Genomic DNA, 19,949 nt, shown 5'->3' on the forward strand with positions numbered 1-19,949 from the left:
CCATAATTTTCATGATGAATTCTGATCACTGTGTAAGCATGAAGGAAAGGATATCTTTATCTTCAGTTTTCCATGATCATTTCCAGTTGACCACATATACAATCCACACCAGCTGATGACTCAAATGAGAAAGAGGTAATATACTAAATTTGCACTACATAAATCATAATTTCTTGAATATCAACTTTTAATCTCTCAAAAAAGAAGAGATAACTAATCTCCAATCTTTCTTGGCATAACTTATTACAAATATTGTAATAAGTTTATAATACTGCTTTCTCTCTTTCATTCAAACATTAAACTACCACTAAATAATTATCAATTCTGTACAATTTGCCAATCCATCAAGCTACTGAATACTGTTTTCACATCTGGGCAATGCCTCTAAGAACTCTAAAAATCATTAACTAGGTATAAAAGGGCAATTATGTTGATTAATGACCCATATTTCATAAATTTACTCCACTTTCTTAGATTTTTAGTTCAGCTGCTTACATTTCCACTGTCACTAATAATTCCTTAACTCTTATCCAAGACTGATCTAAGACTGCTTTGCAACGTCAAAAGTGCCTCAATAGTGCAATTGGAAGAGTAAATGGCACATTGCATCCTTTGATTGGAAAATATTCCTTCATGGTTCAACTCTAAACTCACAAAAAATTTATGTAAAAAAAAGAAATGTTTCTTCCTCTTCACTCATCCATTTCTTCCACTGCTGTATTTTGGAATACCCTTTATGTATTACAACAAAGACTAATGTTGATGTTTCTTCTGACTCCTCTGCTTTCTCCTCATCCACAGAAGTAATTTTTTTTTTAATGCAACTAAGTTTTTATTAAAAAAAAACCCTGTATATAGATACTGTGTGTCTATATTTATAGAAATTTTTTTTTTACCTTGGGTGTAATATATGTTAAAGATACCAAGAAATTTTATACTTGGTTTTAATCCTTTACCCCAAAAAGCAAAACAAAATTTTGTGCATGAAATATATTCATGTCTGAGCTACTTGTATATAGTGGCTAATGACTTCATATCACTTGCCTTAGTATGTATCCCATAATGCAAAGCACATCCCCTTTCAAGCATGTATAATGCAAAAACTTTCTACATCTTTCTCTCATCCAGAGATTTTTATTAAGAAGGTCAAGCACCTTTTATCTACTTGTATGAGATATTTGACCTCTGCCTTACTTCAACATTTGTATCTCTCCCAGGTCTGGCTCCCACTGAAAAGACCTCAATATGCATTGAGGACTTTTATTTGCATTGCATTATAAACACCTGAAAGGTGGGATACATACTAAGGCAAGTGATATGAAGTCATTAGCCTCTATATACAAGTAGCTCAGATGTGAATATATTTCACACGCAAAACTTTGCTTTGCTTACTTGGGAAAAGGGTTAAAACCAAGTATAAAATTTTTTATCTTTATTTTTTTTTGGAATTTTACATAATCCAGAAAACCTGCTCTAGAGACCAAATATAATACTTTTTTCAAGCTGCTTTATGCCTCCAGCACTGAAACTGGAATTTATGTCCATCACAGTCTAGAAAAGAATCTTGCCTATTAAAATCCTTATTTATAAAAGGCTATGCATCTGAGTTCATTCACTAAAAGCCAGCTATTTTCACCTAAACGGTCTCTAATATTATCTATCCCCCAATTTATTGATATCAATACTGGAGCACTTATCCTCTTTTGCAATGCTGATCAATTCTCTACATAATTCAGCCACTGTGTCTCCTCTCAAAAAATTTTCTCAAGTGAAACAATTTCCACATGATATGCCAGCTAATTCAATATCCAGATTTCAATGATCTCCAAAGTTTACAGTTACTAAATCTGGAATAGTGAGGTGTACTATCTGCAGTAAGTACTTCAATTCAGCTACTTGTATGTAGTTCCTGCACATAAACCTAATATTACCTTCTTCACTTTCGGCAACTTTCCTATAGTCATCAAAACAGTGCATGTGACATTTATCACATTCAGTCAGACCTTCTGACCTAAATTCTATTTTTTTCAGAATTAACTGCCTCTGATGTTTTTTCTTAGGTTTTCCAATCTTGCCATGGAAAATAAAAAATTACAGACCAATCCTAATACCAGGGTTATTTCAAAAGCTATGAATACTGTGCATATTGGATGATAGTTTCCACTTTCACATTGGTTGTAAGCTAAACTGAAAAACATCATGTATGCATTTTTGGTTTTATATTTTTGTCCTGCAAATAAAAGACTTCAAAATGAAGGAAGAATCTAACTCAGGTTGGATATCATGTAATGACTATGACAATGCAAGGCCACATGTTTCAGGGCAGGCATCTGATCTTATAGCAAGATCAGATATTTCCATAAGATCAGAAATTTTCATTTTACTGAGAATCCTCTTGCAGATCTGAAAATCACCAATCACTGAAAGAATTCTTATAAACATTGAAGCCACAATAAACATAAAGCAATGGATTGGATCCCAAAGGCTTTATCCACTCAAGGATTTGAATATTCAGACATCATTTTGGAGAGGAAAATGGAGATCATACAACATAATCTAGATGCTGAATGATGCAATTCTCATCAACAAAGAAGGATGGCTGATTACAACATCAATGGGAATAACAGCTCAAAGAGATGAAGAAACAAGGATCTGCAAAATATTTGTAGACAGAAGAAGAATAAATTATTAAAGAGATGGAAATCATACATTACTTACCAAAAACCTTTGCTATAGCTATAGCCTCTAAAGTTGAAAGGAAAGGTACCACAACGATAGCAGAACCAAGATCCTGCAACAAAATTATATAACATAGTAGTATATCCCTATGCTACACATGTGCATGTATTGATGCAGTGAAACAACTCATATAATCAAATTCTGTATAAAAAATTATAATATAGTCATATGCTACATATTCACATGATGGATGCTATGTAACAAATAAATTTTAAGATGATGGATCATGATATTTCTTTAATGGGGGAGGCATAGCAATGCCATGATATTCAGTATGATCTGCATAGACAATATAGACAGAATTTATTACCTTACAATGTCCATTTCTTGTCCTCTACTCCTCTCTCACCATGAAAAATAGCAATAAATATAGTAGCACTGTGAAAGAAACAAAAATTTAAAAAGAAAATAAAAAAAATAACTTGCAGATCCACTTCAATATGTTTGGCCTAAACAAAAACATACATTCCACCACCACTAAAGACATCCAAAGCATGACTCATCTGTTCGACTCGCACGCTATGCATCTTTCTGTCACTTGTACAATTCTACAATCCATGTCAGAGAATAGGATATCTTCTTGGTTCTTCTCTAGCTCAAAATTTCCTTTTCCCATTGTTACACTGATTTGATATGCCTACTGTTCTCATCAAACCATTTTCTTAGGTGATGCCATACAACTCAAACAGGCAAACCTTTTCCATTTCTACTATTCAGGCTTGAAGGGATGCCAAGGTATCTGTTGTAAAGTGACTTAATACATATCTATTTATCTACTAGGATAGCAGATACAGCACTCGCACATCACTCCTGATCTTAACTAATACTTTTTCCAAGAAAACTGGCTACTAGCTTTCCTCTAGGTTAATTCAGACCATGACTAAAGGAAGGACATTCCAAAGGACAGGAGGTGTCCAGGATGTGGTACTCTTTAGCCACTCTCAGCCATGAGGCCAAGAGTAGCTAAAGGAAAGTACTATTGGTGGCTAATGATATTGTGCAGGATGGACTATATAATTGCAACTGATCTTTTCCATGATTAGAATACTTTTCCACTCTCCTAAAGATTCTTTTTGCAAGAAGGTAAAACTGCATTTCAGTATTATTAAAGTCTATTAGGTTATCCTTGCCTGACTGAAGAGTGGCACAAAGACCAATGTTAAGACTGTGATTAAAGGTCAGTGATGTTTGTGCAGTGTAAGGGGTTTGTCACATGAGTAGGAGGTATGGAGAGTACTACCATCAGGAAACTGTGGATAGGATTATTAGGGGGATTACTGGTCAATGAGAGGTCATTAATGTATAGGAGAAAGAAGGTAGGCAATAGAACAGACCCCCAAGCCACTCCTCCATTGGTACAGATGCTGAAAAACAGGAAGCCATCTGTCATAACATGTGGTGAATGATCAGAGAGGAAACAGACTACCCAATTAAAGAGAATGTTAGATAGATCAAAGGACGGTCTGCCCAACACAATCAAATCTTCTGGAAAAGTTAAGTGCAACAGTATATATCTCCCAACATTTTCATGGCATGTGTCCAGTGGTGAGTGATGTATGCTAAGAGATCTTCTGCAGATCTAGAATGGAAGAATTGGGAGAATCCATACTGGTGGTAGAGATTAACCAGTGGAAATGCTCCAGATTGTGAAGAAGTTGAGTAATGATGATCTTTCTTATTCTGGAGAGGACTAAGGAGAAAGTGATGAGTAATTTAACAATGGAATTTTCCTCCTCTTTTTTTTTTTTTTTTTTTGGAATAGGTTGGATGTATACTTACTGTCATGTATTGGAATAAACACTAGCTGAGTATGAAAGCTTGCAGAGAATGATATACAAGTAAGGTTCTAGAGCACAACTTTTCTGTACAACTGGGAAGATGCCATCAGATATTCCATTAGAAATAAACTACATATCAAAAGACTTAGATATCTAAGTTAAGATCCTTTTGATGTCTTTTTGCTGAAAGACCACAGTATATCACAGGAGACAAGTGGTGCTCTATTTCTTATATGGTAGGAGGTGACATGCCTTGATTATCTATGCAGGAGTTAGAGAAGGATGATATCAGGAAATTAACTATAGCTAATAAAACTGGTGCCATCTAGAGATGAGAGAAGTGGAGGTACAGGTCCAATGGCCATTGCAAGGGAGAAGGCATGCCTTCTCCCTTGCAATGGCCATTCATCAAGTTTTCTGCTATTCATCCATTCAAAGTTAAAGATGGATTTGCATGGTTGTTTTGTATTTGTTGCATGCTTCAGTGCAGGCTGAATGTGAAGCTGAAGTTCTTATTGAAAGCCACCTGCTGAATGTTTTTCCTAAACTGCCTTGGTACACTGTTGTTATTAATAGCTTGAAATGTAAACATGAATTTTGGATGGTAAGGGAAATGAAGCCTTTATGCTAGTGAAAGTAACTACTATAACTCATTTAGCACAAGTATTTGGATTAGAAGGGTGGAAGCAATAATCTAACAAAGTAAAGAAGACCAGAAGTTCTGGAGATTGTGCCAAAGGGACATGAGGTTGGGATTAAAATATTCTGTTGGAAAAGAATACCTGCACAATATTATGATCTGAGTTACAGAAGGAAGAACAGCTCTACAGTGTGCCTGGGAGGAGGATAAGAAAAGTTATAGGTATCAGGAGAGCAGAGAGGATTATCAGATATTTGGGTTAGATACATGATTTGTATTAGATCATAGCTTATAGCAAATACTTCTACTTTTCTTACAGCTTTGTCACTGGAAAAGGGAAGCCAGCTGGAGTTATGAATATATATTGAGGTTACCTGCGAAGATAACCTCACTGTTTGGGTAACAGGACTGAAGAAAGTAACACTTCAGGGATAAAAAGTTGAAGTCAGATTGGATTTCAGAATCTGTAGAGTAGTAAATACAGCATGTAATGAATGTTACAAAATAGGACAAAGAAACCATAAGAAGTCTTAAACAGAGAATTCTGTTTAAGAATTCTCTATAGTTTCAGATTTCTGTCATTTCAGATTTCTATCAAAAATAGGTCTGGTCCAGATGTTGATAAATGATGATGCACATCATTTATGTTGAAATTTATGCAGCAGATGGTGAAGTGAATGTGAAAGTAATTATTTTTTTTGTGTTTAATATATATATTTTTAGTTAGCCTTAGTTAGCATATTTTGTTTTAAAAATTTATACTGAAATTTGTGAGGGAGATGTTTTTTTAATGGCAATGACACTATGAACATTTCTGGAGTCGTCGTGGTTTATTTTGGGAAAAGCTGAACATGAAGTAGACATATTCTCAGACATATCTATACAGAATCTACAGAAAAAGAACAGGCTCTAAAGTAGCCTCAACAGTACTTCATGCAGATCACTACTCTGACTCCCTCAAGGCATGATTTCACACAACATGTGGAAGCAGGGTTATGTGCCAACTATCAGGAAGCTTCTTGACATTACCATTCAAGGCTTGTGTACCATCTGACTACCTGCCCGTTGAAGTGTTTTACTGCTGTACCTGCAAAAATAAAGGGTATAGATTCTTTGTCTGGCATGCTATTGAAGGGTATCACTTACACTGCACAGAAAAGAGGAGAAGCCACAATCTCTACTCTGGAGACCAAGCATGACATTGGTTACTTTGGTTACTTTAAACATCTAGTAAGTTAATTCAGACCATAACCACATAAATTTTATTCACGACGAAAATTTCACATAGCCATTGTCAGTCTCATGTTCTTTAGCATTACGATGAGGCTAAATGGAATGACCTTCAAGACTTACTTCTCCATTCCATGGTCTGACTGTTTCTATTCCCTGATCCAAACACTTGCTCTAACCCAACAGTTATTCTAGCTGAATGAAAGACTTCACTCATTCCATAAACTACTTGGCCAGTATCCAAGCCTTGGTTCTTCAACAAGTATCGAGACAGCCTCCCAACAGAAAAAAATTAAATTTGAAAGGGCGAAATATGAAAACATGTTACCTGTTTCAAATAACAGTGAGGTTTTCTGGTTCTTTGCTACTAAAAGAGCCATTCTATTCTTCCATACTGTCACCTCTCATCATGTCAGTACACATAAATATATGGCAAACCTCCCGACATCTCATATACAGACAACCATAGCAAATTACCTGCCACATTATCAAGAACAGTTCACTCCATGACTTATTTATTCTTTTCTGTCAGAAGACAGAAAAATTACAAATAGCTTGGACACCAAGTCAACTGGTCCTCTGACAGTATTGCTCTTTTGGTATGAGTTGAATTTTTGATGACTTTAAGCAACAACGTGAAAAACAACTATATTCCAAATTAGGTTGATAACAGTTACAGCCTGTAGAAGGAAATGTATCTAGAGAAAGGGACTCCTAACAGTGGAGCACCCAGGGAGGGGGCCAAGAGGCCCTGCCAATATTAATAATTTTAAATATTGACATTAAAAAGCCAAGGACTTCAAAACAAACATTAAGATCCAATGTTCCAGCTGATTCTGTAGAAGAGTATTTCAGGAGAACTATTTCATTCCATTTATTGACAAATATCGACTCAACTTCATGAATGTTTCACTTGGCACCACAACATTTTGAAATATATTTTTTTCTCTTCTACCAAATGGAAAAGATGCTCCAACAGCAAGTGCAATGGAAGATTTTCATCAATTGTGTGAATTTTATGCTGGTGATTTGCCTTATATAAATCCAGCAATTTTGAACGCCGAATTCAAGTTGTGGTATAAGAAATTTGAAAAACCATTTGCAATAGCTCCATGCAAATATGCCTTTGATGCAGTTTCAAAGTGTGACAAAATGATATATCCTAACATCTATAACTTATTAAAAGTTAGGCCATTTTCTAAATTACGCCTTTTAAAAACCTATTTAAGATCTACCATGACACAATCACGATTGAACGGACTGGTTTTGCTATATACACACAGAGAGAGAGATTAATGTAACCACGACTGAAATAATTCAAGAGCTTTGTAAAAAGAAAAGAAAACTGGATTTTATTCTTTAAATAAATTTTTATAATTACCTAATGAATTTTATTTAATGAATGAAATTTAACGAATTTTAGTTGAATGGATAAAAATATTTTTAATGCAAATTCATTGTATTAAAAATATTTTTATCTGTTCAACTCGGGGTGGGTGGGGGGCACGATTAAATCCTGGGTGCGCCACGGACTCCTATATTCCCCTTCATTTCAGTCCAATTAGACCATGAGTCTAAATCGGACAGACTTATTGCTAAATGTCTCCTGAATTTCTCAGGGAAACCGTTATCAACATAAGTAACAACTATGTTCCAAACTTGGTCAAAAGGAGTTGAATGCTATGCAAATTATAGAGGTCTCCAAAGGATACGATTCCTCTTAGCATATGCCAGCAAAGGTTGGTCGATTGGTTAAGCCTCCGCTACTAATGGCTCATGCAAAAAGTTAAGCAAATTTGAGCGAGGTTAGTAGTTGGAAGGGTACAATTGTTCAATGCTGTTGGCATACTCTCCCTTGATGAATCTATGGACTCCCTGGAGGTGTCACATAATATTCTTTTTTGTGAGACTTGAAATTCTCAGAAGAGCAAAAACAGCATAAGAAATGACTATTCCAAAATTTGAACATTGCAAGCTGTAGAAAAGTCTGCCTAATCCTTTTCATATGATGAGAAGACTCATCTCAGAAGACTTTCAACAAACAATGTAAGAAACAAATCATATTCCACATTTGGTTCAAATCACTTATTGAATGATAACTATAGGTGTCTGCCAAGGAGACAATGAAAAAAATATGCTTTTGGAGACATTTTCCAATATTTTTAAAATGTTCTCTCTCTCTCTCTCTTTTTTTTTTAATCACCCTTGATGTTCCCCCTCCAAGCCACTGTAGCCCTCCAAATAAGAAAAGGTGGTTGCCTCACACCAAGCAATGAATTCATCTACAAGTGAGTCCCCCAAATATTTCATGTTATAATAGGATCTGAACCCACAGCCAACCTCTTATTAGACCTGGTACTATAATTTTCACTAGTGTAAAATACATTTCTGAAGTGTTTGTTGAATAATTATACTTTTGCAACTATCACTGACAACAATGAGAAGCAACTTTTCAATAGACATCTATATCCCTGCACCAGAATTTTACTTCACTTTATACTCCATATATATAACTTATCTCAAATCTCATTATCATGGGAATGCTCATGACAATGTTAAATAATGAGTCCTAAGTTAAAAATTCACTTTCTTCACACAATATTTCATGTTTCCAATCCATATGGCCAATGTAAAATCTCTCCATTATAATAACTTTGTATTTTCTGTATATAAACATGTAAATGTGGGAAAATCATAACCTCTTCATCTCAAATTCTTGGGAAAGAGCTTTGGAACCAACAACAACCCCCACCTCCATTTTGTTCCTGTCTTTTCGGAAGTTGATAAAGCCATCATATCATTCTCTTGCTAAATATATCATCTGCTATATTTTACAAATTATTATTTCTGAATAAAGAGGAAATTAATTCCAAAAAATTCTCTTTTATTCTTAATGTTTTTAATAATCAAATCACCTTAAGTTGCTGTAATTGCTCTCCTTATCATTAGCAATTTCTCTCTTTAATCTTCCTTTGATCCATTTAAGGTCAATCCTCCAGTTCCATCACAATCTTTTCAACTCACTCCTGTGATCCTCTTCAGATTTTTTTAAATCTGCCAGCACCTTTCATTTATTACCTACTTTACTTTTACTATGAATCCCTTACTAATCTCTTCTTTCCATCCAGGTGAACAATTTCAAACTTTTTCTACAAACTTTTTCCTACAGAGAACTCACTATATCTATCAGAGTCACAACCAAAAGCATAGGTGCAATGCAATTTTAAAGCAAATTTACTATAGCAAACTATCTGCTATATAATTTGTCTGTACAGTGGATTCATTATCCACTCATCCAATAAGATCTCTAAACATACAATCTGCATGAGAAATTTTATTATTTTTACCAACATCTACAGCAAACTATTTCCTGTGGTCTTTATGAGTACAAGTCAACTGTATATCTCTGGCTTTTCCACATTCTTTATATTCATTCATACCAGCATATTTTCTGTTTTGTTCTCGATCCATATCTATTGTCACTACTCCTCACTTCTTATTAAATATTCACTATTATCTAAAAGTATGAGTACATGCATGAGGATACTAAAAGGAATGGGATGGCCTGAGGATACAAGTGGAGTGTTCGAATCTAAGGAAAATATGGGATAGGTGGTGACGGAGAGTGTGGATAAGGTAGTCCATTTCTGGTCCTCTTAGGATATCTCCATCACCACAACATGTTGTGGGGATGGAGATGTCCTGAGAGGACCAGAAGTGGAAACAATGTTTTTCATAAGGACAGAAAGGGTAAGAAAGGAAGTATGTTGGTGGTGATGATAGCAGAGGAATTATATCCATACAGGTGGAAAGGCAAAGGAAAAATAGTGGCAGTAGTTTTTGAAGCAGAACAGTACGAGTTGGACAAGAAGACATTTAGTTGGATGTTGCTACAGGTAATGTGGAGAGAAGTGACAAATGTATAGGCAAATTGGCTTAGCGAACAAGATAAACATTATGGGTGATTTTAATTATGTTAATATAGACTGGAATGAAGACATGGTATATGTAAATAAGAAATGAATTTGAGGGATAATCTTAGGTATGTACTGCACATGAGGAGCAAAAGTTTTAGATCAGGTCATATATAAGGATGTAATTGTGAATGAGTCAAATCTCTGCTCCAGCTAAAGAGAGAGAGAGATCACGAGACAATCACAAACATGGATGTTTGCGATTATCTTTCACCTTCATAAATTCATTCCTATAGTGAATACTCTTCCAAGATGGAGTGGATCACCACAGGAGAAGTAGATCCAACCCTCCCACAATGGGAGAAGCATTTAATCAATAGTTGGGAAGCTATAGGCTTGGAGAGAAAAAAAAAAAATATATATATATATATATATATATATATAATTAAGAGAGATCTCCAAGGTGTCAGGAACTCATCGAGGGAGGCCACATACTATATGCACTGGCTATCATACTTATTCTTGAATTCATTCACACTGCTTTCACATACAACATCCAAACATTCCAAAGAATTAAAATTTAAAGGATTATAACAAAGGATGCAGAGGACATTGACATAGAAATAAGGTTATGATTCTCTTGTATAAGGCCCTGATAAGAATGCATATGGATTATTGTGTACAGACTGTCACCAGATTTTCATGGAGATAAGCAAATCCACAGATAATTGACTAAGGTAGTTTCTGATCCCTGGAATTCATACTTCCTATATTTTGTCCTAGTGACTAGGACATCTACGAGGATTACAAAAACAGTTAATGTAACATACACACAAATAATAAACAATACTGAGCCCAACCACGCGGGTGACACTCAAGTCCTATCTAGTTGGAGCGCCCTCTAAGGGCAGTAGTAGGAGGCCTGGAATGTAAGGTGGGACCTCTGGTGACGAGTGTTTCTCAAATCTTCGGAAGCTTAATACAACCGTATTTATTCAGATTTGGTTGGTTTTTGAGAGCTGCTGCAGCTTCCAAGAAAAGTCTCTTTCTTGAATTTGCTGTGGTGGAGCATGGTGGTTTTCTTCCAAGATACCCTGTGGGTGGTATCCAAAACATGGTCAGCCAAGCCTGAATGGCCATAGTTGTGTTTGCAGATGTAAGACTTGTGTTCCTCTAAGCGAATGGATGCTGATCTGCCTGTCTGTCCAAAGTATTCCAGCTTACAGGAACAGGGTACTTTGTAAACTCCAGGCAGAGAGAGAGAGAGAGGAGGGAGCTGATCTTTCGTGGAACGGATAAGGGTAGCAAGTTTGTGGTAGGGCTGTGTGTAGGTTGTACTTTTTTAGTATCTTGGCTATTTTTCCGGATGTGCCACGGATGTAGGGTATGGTGATGGCATTTTTAAATTCTTGTTGACAAGAAGGACGGGGAATGGGGGGGCAGTTTATTTTTATTTTTTTTTTGTCACCCACGTGGTTGGGCTCAGTATTGTTTATTATTTGTGTGCATGTTACATTAACTGTTTTTGTAATCCCCGTAGTCCTAATGACTAGGACGAAATATAGGAAGTATTAAATTCTATTTTAATTCTTTTTGAGTGTTGTAAAAAATCCATTAAGCCTCCAACATGATGTCCTCGCAGCACTTAAGCCTCTACACACTGATCCCTGGATCAGTGTGTAGAGGCTTAAGTGCTGGAATGTTAAATATGCAGAGGAAAAGCAATTTGTAGAGCTTTGTAAACGTGTGCGTGATTGGCAGTGCACGTAGGAGTGGGAAGATAACTGAGGCATGTAAGTTGGGAAAAATTACTACAAGATTTATGTGGAAGAGATTTATGGAATTGACAAGTAGAACAAGTGGCCATCCCTGAAAGCTGCTCCTCACTTCCCTGCTGACATGTTCCATATGTAGTATCCAGGGATGGCCACTTGTTCTACCTGTCAATTCCATAAAATGTCTCCTCCAGATGAATCTTGTAACAATTCTTTCCCAACTTACATTCTTTAGTTATCTGGTGATGGAATGTTGCCTTAGTGTGGTGGGCAGAAACAGTGAACATGTTATAAGACACCTTTGATAACAAAGTAGCTACACTTCTTACACATTTCCTTCCTTTCAATTCAAAGTCAAGAACATCCATCCATTTCACACTGAATTATCCTATTAAAATCAACTGCAGAATGAGATAGAATGAGATTAATAAAGCTCCTGCCTTGAAAGGAAAAACATTCAAAGTACTAAAATCAAAAATGAGACATAATACAAAAATCGATTGTTTTTGATTATCTAAAATATATATATATTTTTTTTAAGATAATCAAATCCACAGAATGGAATAAAAATTTACATCAAGGAATTAAACTTTCTACAGTAAACTTAAACACTCTCCTCTTTGCCGATGACCAAATAATAATTACAAATTCTGAAGATAACTACAGAAAGCTATTTTAGATCTAAATGAGATATCCAAAGATTATGATATGATAATATCAACAGAAAAATAAAAAACTATGGCCTTTAAAGGACAAGATCCAGCAAGAACAAAAATAGTAATAGATAACAAGATCTTAGACCAGGTGAATTCATTTAATTACCTAGGATGTATGATCACATATGAAAATGAAAAAGATATAAACATAAAAATTGCAAAATATTTAAAAATAACAGCTGTAATTAACTCTATATTTAAACCAAACCTAGTTCAAAAACAAACCAGACTAAAAGCATACAATACATTAGCCCTACCAGTCTTAATATATGGAAGAGAAATCTGGACAATAAAACAAAAAGACAACAAAGATTAACAACAGCAGAAATGAAGTTTATGAGAAAAACTGCAAAGTATACCCTATTTGATCACAAAAGAAACTATGAAAGAATTAAACCAAGAACCAGTAATAGAAAAAATTAAAAAATACACATAAATGGATGGAACACGTTCAAAGAATGAAAACAGAAAGATTACCAAAACAAGCCTTAAAGTACAAGCCATTAGGAAAAAGAAAACCAGGATATGTCCTCTCAAACAATTCAATGATGACTTCTAAGGCCAGAACAGGCCTAAATCCTTTACATGCATGATGATATATTCTATCTATCTATCTATCTATCTATCTATATATATATATATATATATATATATATATATAAAAAGATAAGCCGAAATTTGATGAAACGTTTTTTGTCTTACCAGCCCAGAACTCGGGGGGGGGGGGGCTGGGATCCCTAGTGTTTGTGTGTTTATATATAAAATGGTACTGGCTATGCACTCTCACACAAGCTGACCTATTTATATAATTCCTAGATAATATGTTTGCTTCTTAAAGAATGTTAAATATGATCAAATTATGTCACAAGAAAATATATGAACATCTGTGTCACTAGTATTTAATCATTAAAAAAGGAAACTCACATTGATAATTTGCAGAAAATCCTTTTCTATTGTAGCATTTGACATGTTATCAAATTTCTGGTATGAGAAAGGAGGAACTGCAAATGGAGGTAAGCCAGCATCCACTTCTTGAGTAAGTGTCAGCACATTGATATCAAATGAAAGAAGTATAGCTGTCATTCCACAACAGATTACCACTAGTAGTGCATTTCTACCTTGAAATAATTTATTTATACATTAGAAACGTTAAAAAATGTGAAATGAAATAAACTAGTATCTAGAATAATAATGATTAATATATGTATCCTCGACTGATAATTTCTAGATAGAGCTTAAAAGAAACACCTATGGCTGGTAAACATACAATTTACATTTTTAACAGGATTGCATTCACAAATTAGTGTAAACCTATATTGAATTAGTTCTAGTAAAAAGGGCAACGGATTAGATAAATTGAACCCTGTTCTAGAAACTAAGCATGAAACATTTTCCAGTGACTTCATGCCTCCAATAAACAGAATAGCACTTTCACACTGGTAATGAAATTCATCTATCACCTAAAGACATTCAGAAACATCTCTGCTCTGGGATGGATTTGAACCCTTGGTCATTATCAAATCTCTGATATGAACCTACAGGAGGTGTACAGTACAGGGTGTTCGGGATAAATTTGACAGTTTCGTAAGGAAAAAGAAAATCTTCTTTGTATCTATTAAATTTAATGAATTGACAAAAAAACATTACAGGCAGAGTTAATTACAATACTATCAACAAGATTTACTCAAAATAACCACCATTAGCATCGATCACAGCTTCAATTCTGCTTCGGAACCTCGAACAAGCTGATGCTACAGTCTCCCTGGGAAGGGCCGCAAAAACTGTTTTAATTTTATCCATTAACTGGGCTTTTGTATTACTGGAAGTGCGATTGGCGTCTTTTTCAACTGCGCCCCATACAAAATAATCCATGGGGTTAAGGTCTGGGGAGTTTGGAGGCCAAACATTTGGACTGGTGAAGTCGTAGAAATTTTCAGACAACCATTTTTGACTTTTCCCAGAGGTGTGGCAAGGGGCCGAATCCTGCTGCCATACATACGGCCTACCATTGGCTACCCTTGTTATCCAGGGCTTGACTACAGTTAGCAACTCCACGAACAAAGCCCGAATTCCAATGCCAGGGTTCTTCAACACCTGTTCCTGCAGATTTGCGAGGAATTCTGCTGTACGAACGCAATCAGATCGTCTGCTAGGGATCTTTCTTCTTGCTACATCCTCATAGTCACCATTGCAAGTCTCTAGTTCATGCCTGATTGTTTTTACTGTATTCAGGGAGCATTGGGCAGCAGTCGTAATATCCTTATTTTGATGGCGGGCACGAATCATCATGATACAAGTTATTCTCTTCCATGATTCAGGTGGGTTCCAGCTATCCATCCTTTCTGACATCTTGTATATGAATGAAGAAGGGTCCAAACTTTTAAATGAAGAGAAGTGTGTGTTAATACATGTAACTTACGGAAAAATATAATTAATTATAAATATGTCAAATTTATCCCGAACACCCTGTATATTATGATAGGTACTACAGGGAAAGTTTACATCATTACCAACTCCTATCACTAATTTTTCTCCAAATTAATTTAATCTGTCAGGACTCCAATACCATCAGATCTTATCTAGTAGTCTTCTACGGCACATTTCGTATAAATCTACCTAGATCTTGGTCTTCCTCTGGATCTTTTTCCTAATATTCTAGCAAAGAATACTTCTTTAGTTAATCTTTCCTCTCAAATTCTGTTTAAATGACAAAATACCACCTGAGATTAGCTCTGCTCACATATTTGAATGCTAACAATGTTCAGTTCTTTCTTAATATCTTAATTTTTTAACATGATTCTGCCATTTGTTGGCTTCCCTAATTTTTCTCAGATCTGTGGTTCCTGGTCTTTGATTAAGTGTTTTATTTCTAACCCAGCTCTCAGATTCATAAGTTAAAATTGGTTTAAATACCGTCTTGTATACAGCTAGTTTACTTAAACGTGCAGAAAGACTTCTGTTCGTCGTACATGTTGTTTATTTTTTGACGGTATATATTAGAACAAAGAATAATTAAATAATGATTTATTGACTTATTGCTGATATTTTGCTGGTGTTATAACCAGCATCTTCTGAGCACAAAAACAGTTTGTCACAATACGCAAGACTATAACAACATGGTGTAATCAACGGACTAGTTAAACAAAAATTGCAACAGCAACACAAAGACTAAAGTCTTAATTTGGCACCCTCTATCTGAAAAAAAAAAGTGCAGTACCACACAGGACTAGTCCTAAATTAGTGTTTTGTTTATCTTATGGGGATTATAACCATTGGTCAAGAGGGTGTGGCGTAAGTAAGTCAGTTCAGCAGCAAGAGAATTGTCATTGGAACAGATTGCTTACGCTCTGTGGGTTAGCATTTTAAAAATGCCATACTGTTGAGAAGGGTGATGGTGTAATTGTGTAAACATCTCCCTGTATGTGTGGGTTTTTTTAAAAACTGAAAATGATAAGGAACCATCTGGAAGAAGTGTGATAAGTGTATCCAGGAAGGGCAGATAGTTATTAGCTTCCAGTTCCATTGTAAACTAGATTTTTGGATGTTGGCTATTTAAATGTGCTAAGAATGTTTCCAATGTCTCTGGGCCATATGGCCAAATAGCAAGCACATCATCAACATAGTGTAGCCAAAGTGTTGGTTTGAGAGTGGTTGTATTTTTCCAGGTGTTCTATGTAGAAGTTGGCTAAGGAGGGGATCCCATGGCTGTCCTATCTATTTGTATATTTTCCCTTTCCATGTGAAATATCCTGCATGTATTGCGAATTTGAATAGTTCAAGCATATCAGGGGGGGAATTGCGACTTCAGTAGATTGAGGGTTTCTATTAGTGGTAGATTTGTGTATCCACCACAGAGAACTACAACAAAACAGTCACCATCCCATACATTAAAGGCACATCCGAAAAGATTTCTAGAATTCTTAATAAAGATGAACTACGCACCATATTCAGACTGTTGCACACGGGATCAACTGGAAGAAAACAAAAGTACTGCATAGAAGCTCTTACAAGTCTGAGAGATTGTTCTTCTTAGAGGCAACAGAAGCCCTGAAACACACTCAAAATCTCAAATATGGCTGTATAAATAGGCTAAAAACTAGGGGACAGTCATAATAAGTTTAGTTTAATCCTTTATCCAAGTGTGAGCAAACAAAGTTTGCACCTGAAAGTATCTTCAGGACTGGGGTAAGGTAGTGCAACACCAGGAAACTCGTTGCAAAGGTGGAGAAAGTTCTCACTACTCCTATCTCAGGATCTCCCATAATGCAAAGCACATCTCCTTGCGGATATGTGTAATGCTATGCATTAAGGCAAGGGCTACTATCCATACCGGTTTCGACCTTTATTGACCAAGTGAAAAATAAACTCTCAACATCTTTCTCTGAATCCGGAGTAATTTAATAAGGTTGCACACTCATTGCTTCTGCCTTTGTATCTCCACTACTGGGCCTGGCTCCCACTGATGAGACCTCAATAAAGGTCGAAACCGGTATGGGTAGTGGCCCTTGCCTTAATGCATAGCATTACACATATCCACAAGGAGATGTGCTTTGCATTATGGGAGATACTGAGATAGGAATAGTGAGAGCTTTCTCCACCTTTGCAATGAGTTGCACTACCTTACCCGAGTCCTGAAGATACTTTCAGGTGCAAACTTTGTTTGCTCACACTTGGATAAAGGATTAAACTAAACTTATTATAGTCTAACCAAGTGAAAAACTCAATAGGGGACAGTCATCTTAAGAAAAAACTAGTACCACTTTTTTTTTTTTTTTTTTTTTTAAGGACTGTAATCTTGTGTGGTAGCTGCACTCCCCCCCCCTAAATAGAGGTCCCCAAATTAGGACTTTAGTCCTTGTGTTGCTGCTACAATTATGTTTAACTACTCTGTTGATTACACCATGTTGTTATAGTCTTGCGTATTGTGACAAACGTTTTTGTGCTCTGAAGATGCTGGTTATAACACCCAGCAAAATATCAGCAATAAGTCAATAAATAATTATTTACTCATTGTTCTGTGTTCTAATATATACCGTCACAAAACAAACAGCTAGTTTACTGTTGACTAATTTCTTCCTTATTCTATATAAATTTATTCAGTTGACTTCCTACCATGCCAGTTTTAATAATTCTATTGTATCTTTCACCATCTTCACCAAAAACTGTGCCTAAATAGGTGATGTTTTTCAGTTCAACACATTCTCTATTCAGGATGCAAATGATATTTCAGAGTTCCTGCTTATTTTCATCATTTGTCTTTTTATTGCTAATTTTCATACCAAATTTATTATAGCTGTTATATAATTTACTTAGGGGAAATCTGCACATCCCGACTATATTTGTTTAGGACAGCGTTTCTCAAACTTCAGATATCCGCATACCCCTTCTTAAATTTTCATTATTACCAAGTACCCCCTTATCAAATAATAAATAAATAAAGTATATTTCATTGTAAATGTCTGTTATTTGAATTTATATGTTCATGTAAACAAAAAATATGATTTATTTTTAATAGAACAAAATTTGGAATAGGTTCCTCTTCATTTCTCGTCCATGAAAATCCACCTTTCAAGTAATGTAATTCATATCATACTTATGAAGATTTTTCATCTTCCTAGCTGGTTCTCTAGAGATGTCAGATGACACACTGTTATCAATTTATCAAATTCATTTGATCCAGATGCAATATCAACATTTTCTTGTTGCATACAGCTACTTGTATTTGCTATATTGCTCTCTTTTGTGGATTTTATAAATCCAATGATCCATACTTAAGAATTTGAAAGCTAAAAAAAAAAATTACCGTATTTACTCAACTCACTTTTTTCCCAAAATTAAATCTAAAAAAATCATGGTGCGAAAAATATGTGGGGATTTTTGGAAACTAAAGTTTTCAGAAAAAAACTGCAAATGGTATGACTTACCAAGAAGCTCCTACTTGCTATCGTTACTTTAGATATCGAGAACAGTTTCCTTTTGTGTATCGTCAAAGTCATCTACCCAAATAGCTTCATCTTCTTTCCCATTATTTCAAACAAAAATTACCAGTTATTTACAAGACTTGAGATAAGTAGAGCAGCTATGAAGAAGTGCATATGATTGGTGTGGCATTAAAAAAGATCGTGCCAACCAACGACATATTAGCATTTCAACAGTTGAGTTGAAATGCCAATTCTCTTCAACTGAATTCCATAATATCTGAAACACATTCACTATATATTTCTTAGTTTTATCACTTTCACGACAGGGGTGGTGTCAAGCAAAACCATATGTTGCTGGTGCAACATATGGTTTTGCTCGAGTTTATACAGCAGTTCTTTTGAAAGGGAGATGTGATTCATTAGTTAGTGCCATTTTTATCCCAGATGTCTCTAATTGCACTAGTTAATGATGCATAGCCTAAAATTACCACGTACCCCTGAAGACCTTTTGCGTACCACACTTTGAGAAACACTGGTTTAGGAGTATATCACCATCTGCATAAAATAAAGAGCTGATATTAACATCTGCAGTTTTGATATCAGGTTTAATGCCATTTAGCTTCATAATGTGATCCATATAGATCAGAACGTCGACTGCAAGGCACCTGAATGTAGCGAATTAAATGAATAAATAGATTGAATATGAATAGATAAATGATAATCAAAATTATTAATTGATAAAAAAATTGTCAAACTAATTTATTTCTAATCTGATGTAAAGTTTATAATTTAGCAGTTAATAACTAAACCATCGCTTTACAGCAGTCATGTGATTCGCTTCATCCAGAAACGTTCGCTTGATGGTTCTGAACACGCCCAATGGTGACATGTACACTGGCAGTTGACAGTCCACGTGTGTATTGTTCTTGATCAAAACTCTTGCAGCCAAAGTGTCCTGATTATCCAGTATTTTAGTACCAAGTAATCACATGAAATCTTTTTCCGTTTATCAATCTTTAGTGTGTATTATTTTAAATTAGGCAAGTGAATGCAATTAGTATTGTTAAAAAAAATTAAAAAACAATTAAGGATAATGAGTGAGCCAAGAACAAGTGAGAAAAAAATAAAAACTTATCACCATCATAAAGAATGGGAAGAAGATTTTCTGTATTATGATGAAAGACAAATGCGTATGTATAATTTGCAACACGAATGTGGCTTTACCGGAAAAAGCAA

The 19,949-nt window shown here is 35.2% G+C and overlaps 1 protein-coding gene across 1 annotated transcript in view; it reads right to left on the reverse strand.

Moving 5' to 3' along the window:
* LOC150097235 (sodium-independent sulfate anion transporter-like) overlaps nt 1–19,949 on the reverse strand; it is a 217,815-nt gene that overhangs the window by 80,606 nt on the left and 117,260 nt on the right. Inside the window, exons 8-9 of the mRNA XM_090407626.1 lie at nt 13,717–13,910; nt 2,719–2,791 (exon numbers count right to left, since the gene is read on the reverse strand). Coding sequence (XP_090263752.1) covers nt 2,719–2,791; nt 13,717–13,910 — 267 coding nt within the window. The remainder of the gene's footprint in view (nt 1–2,718; nt 2,792–13,716; nt 13,911–19,949) is intronic.

This window comes from Typopeltis vanoorti, chromosome 17 (assembly GCF_054136105.1).
Source record: "Typopeltis vanoorti isolate ZY-2024b chromosome 17, IOZ_Tvanoo_1.0, whole genome shotgun sequence".
Lineage (NCBI taxonomy): Eukaryota > Metazoa > Arthropoda > Arachnida > Uropygi > Thelyphonidae > Typopeltis > Typopeltis vanoorti.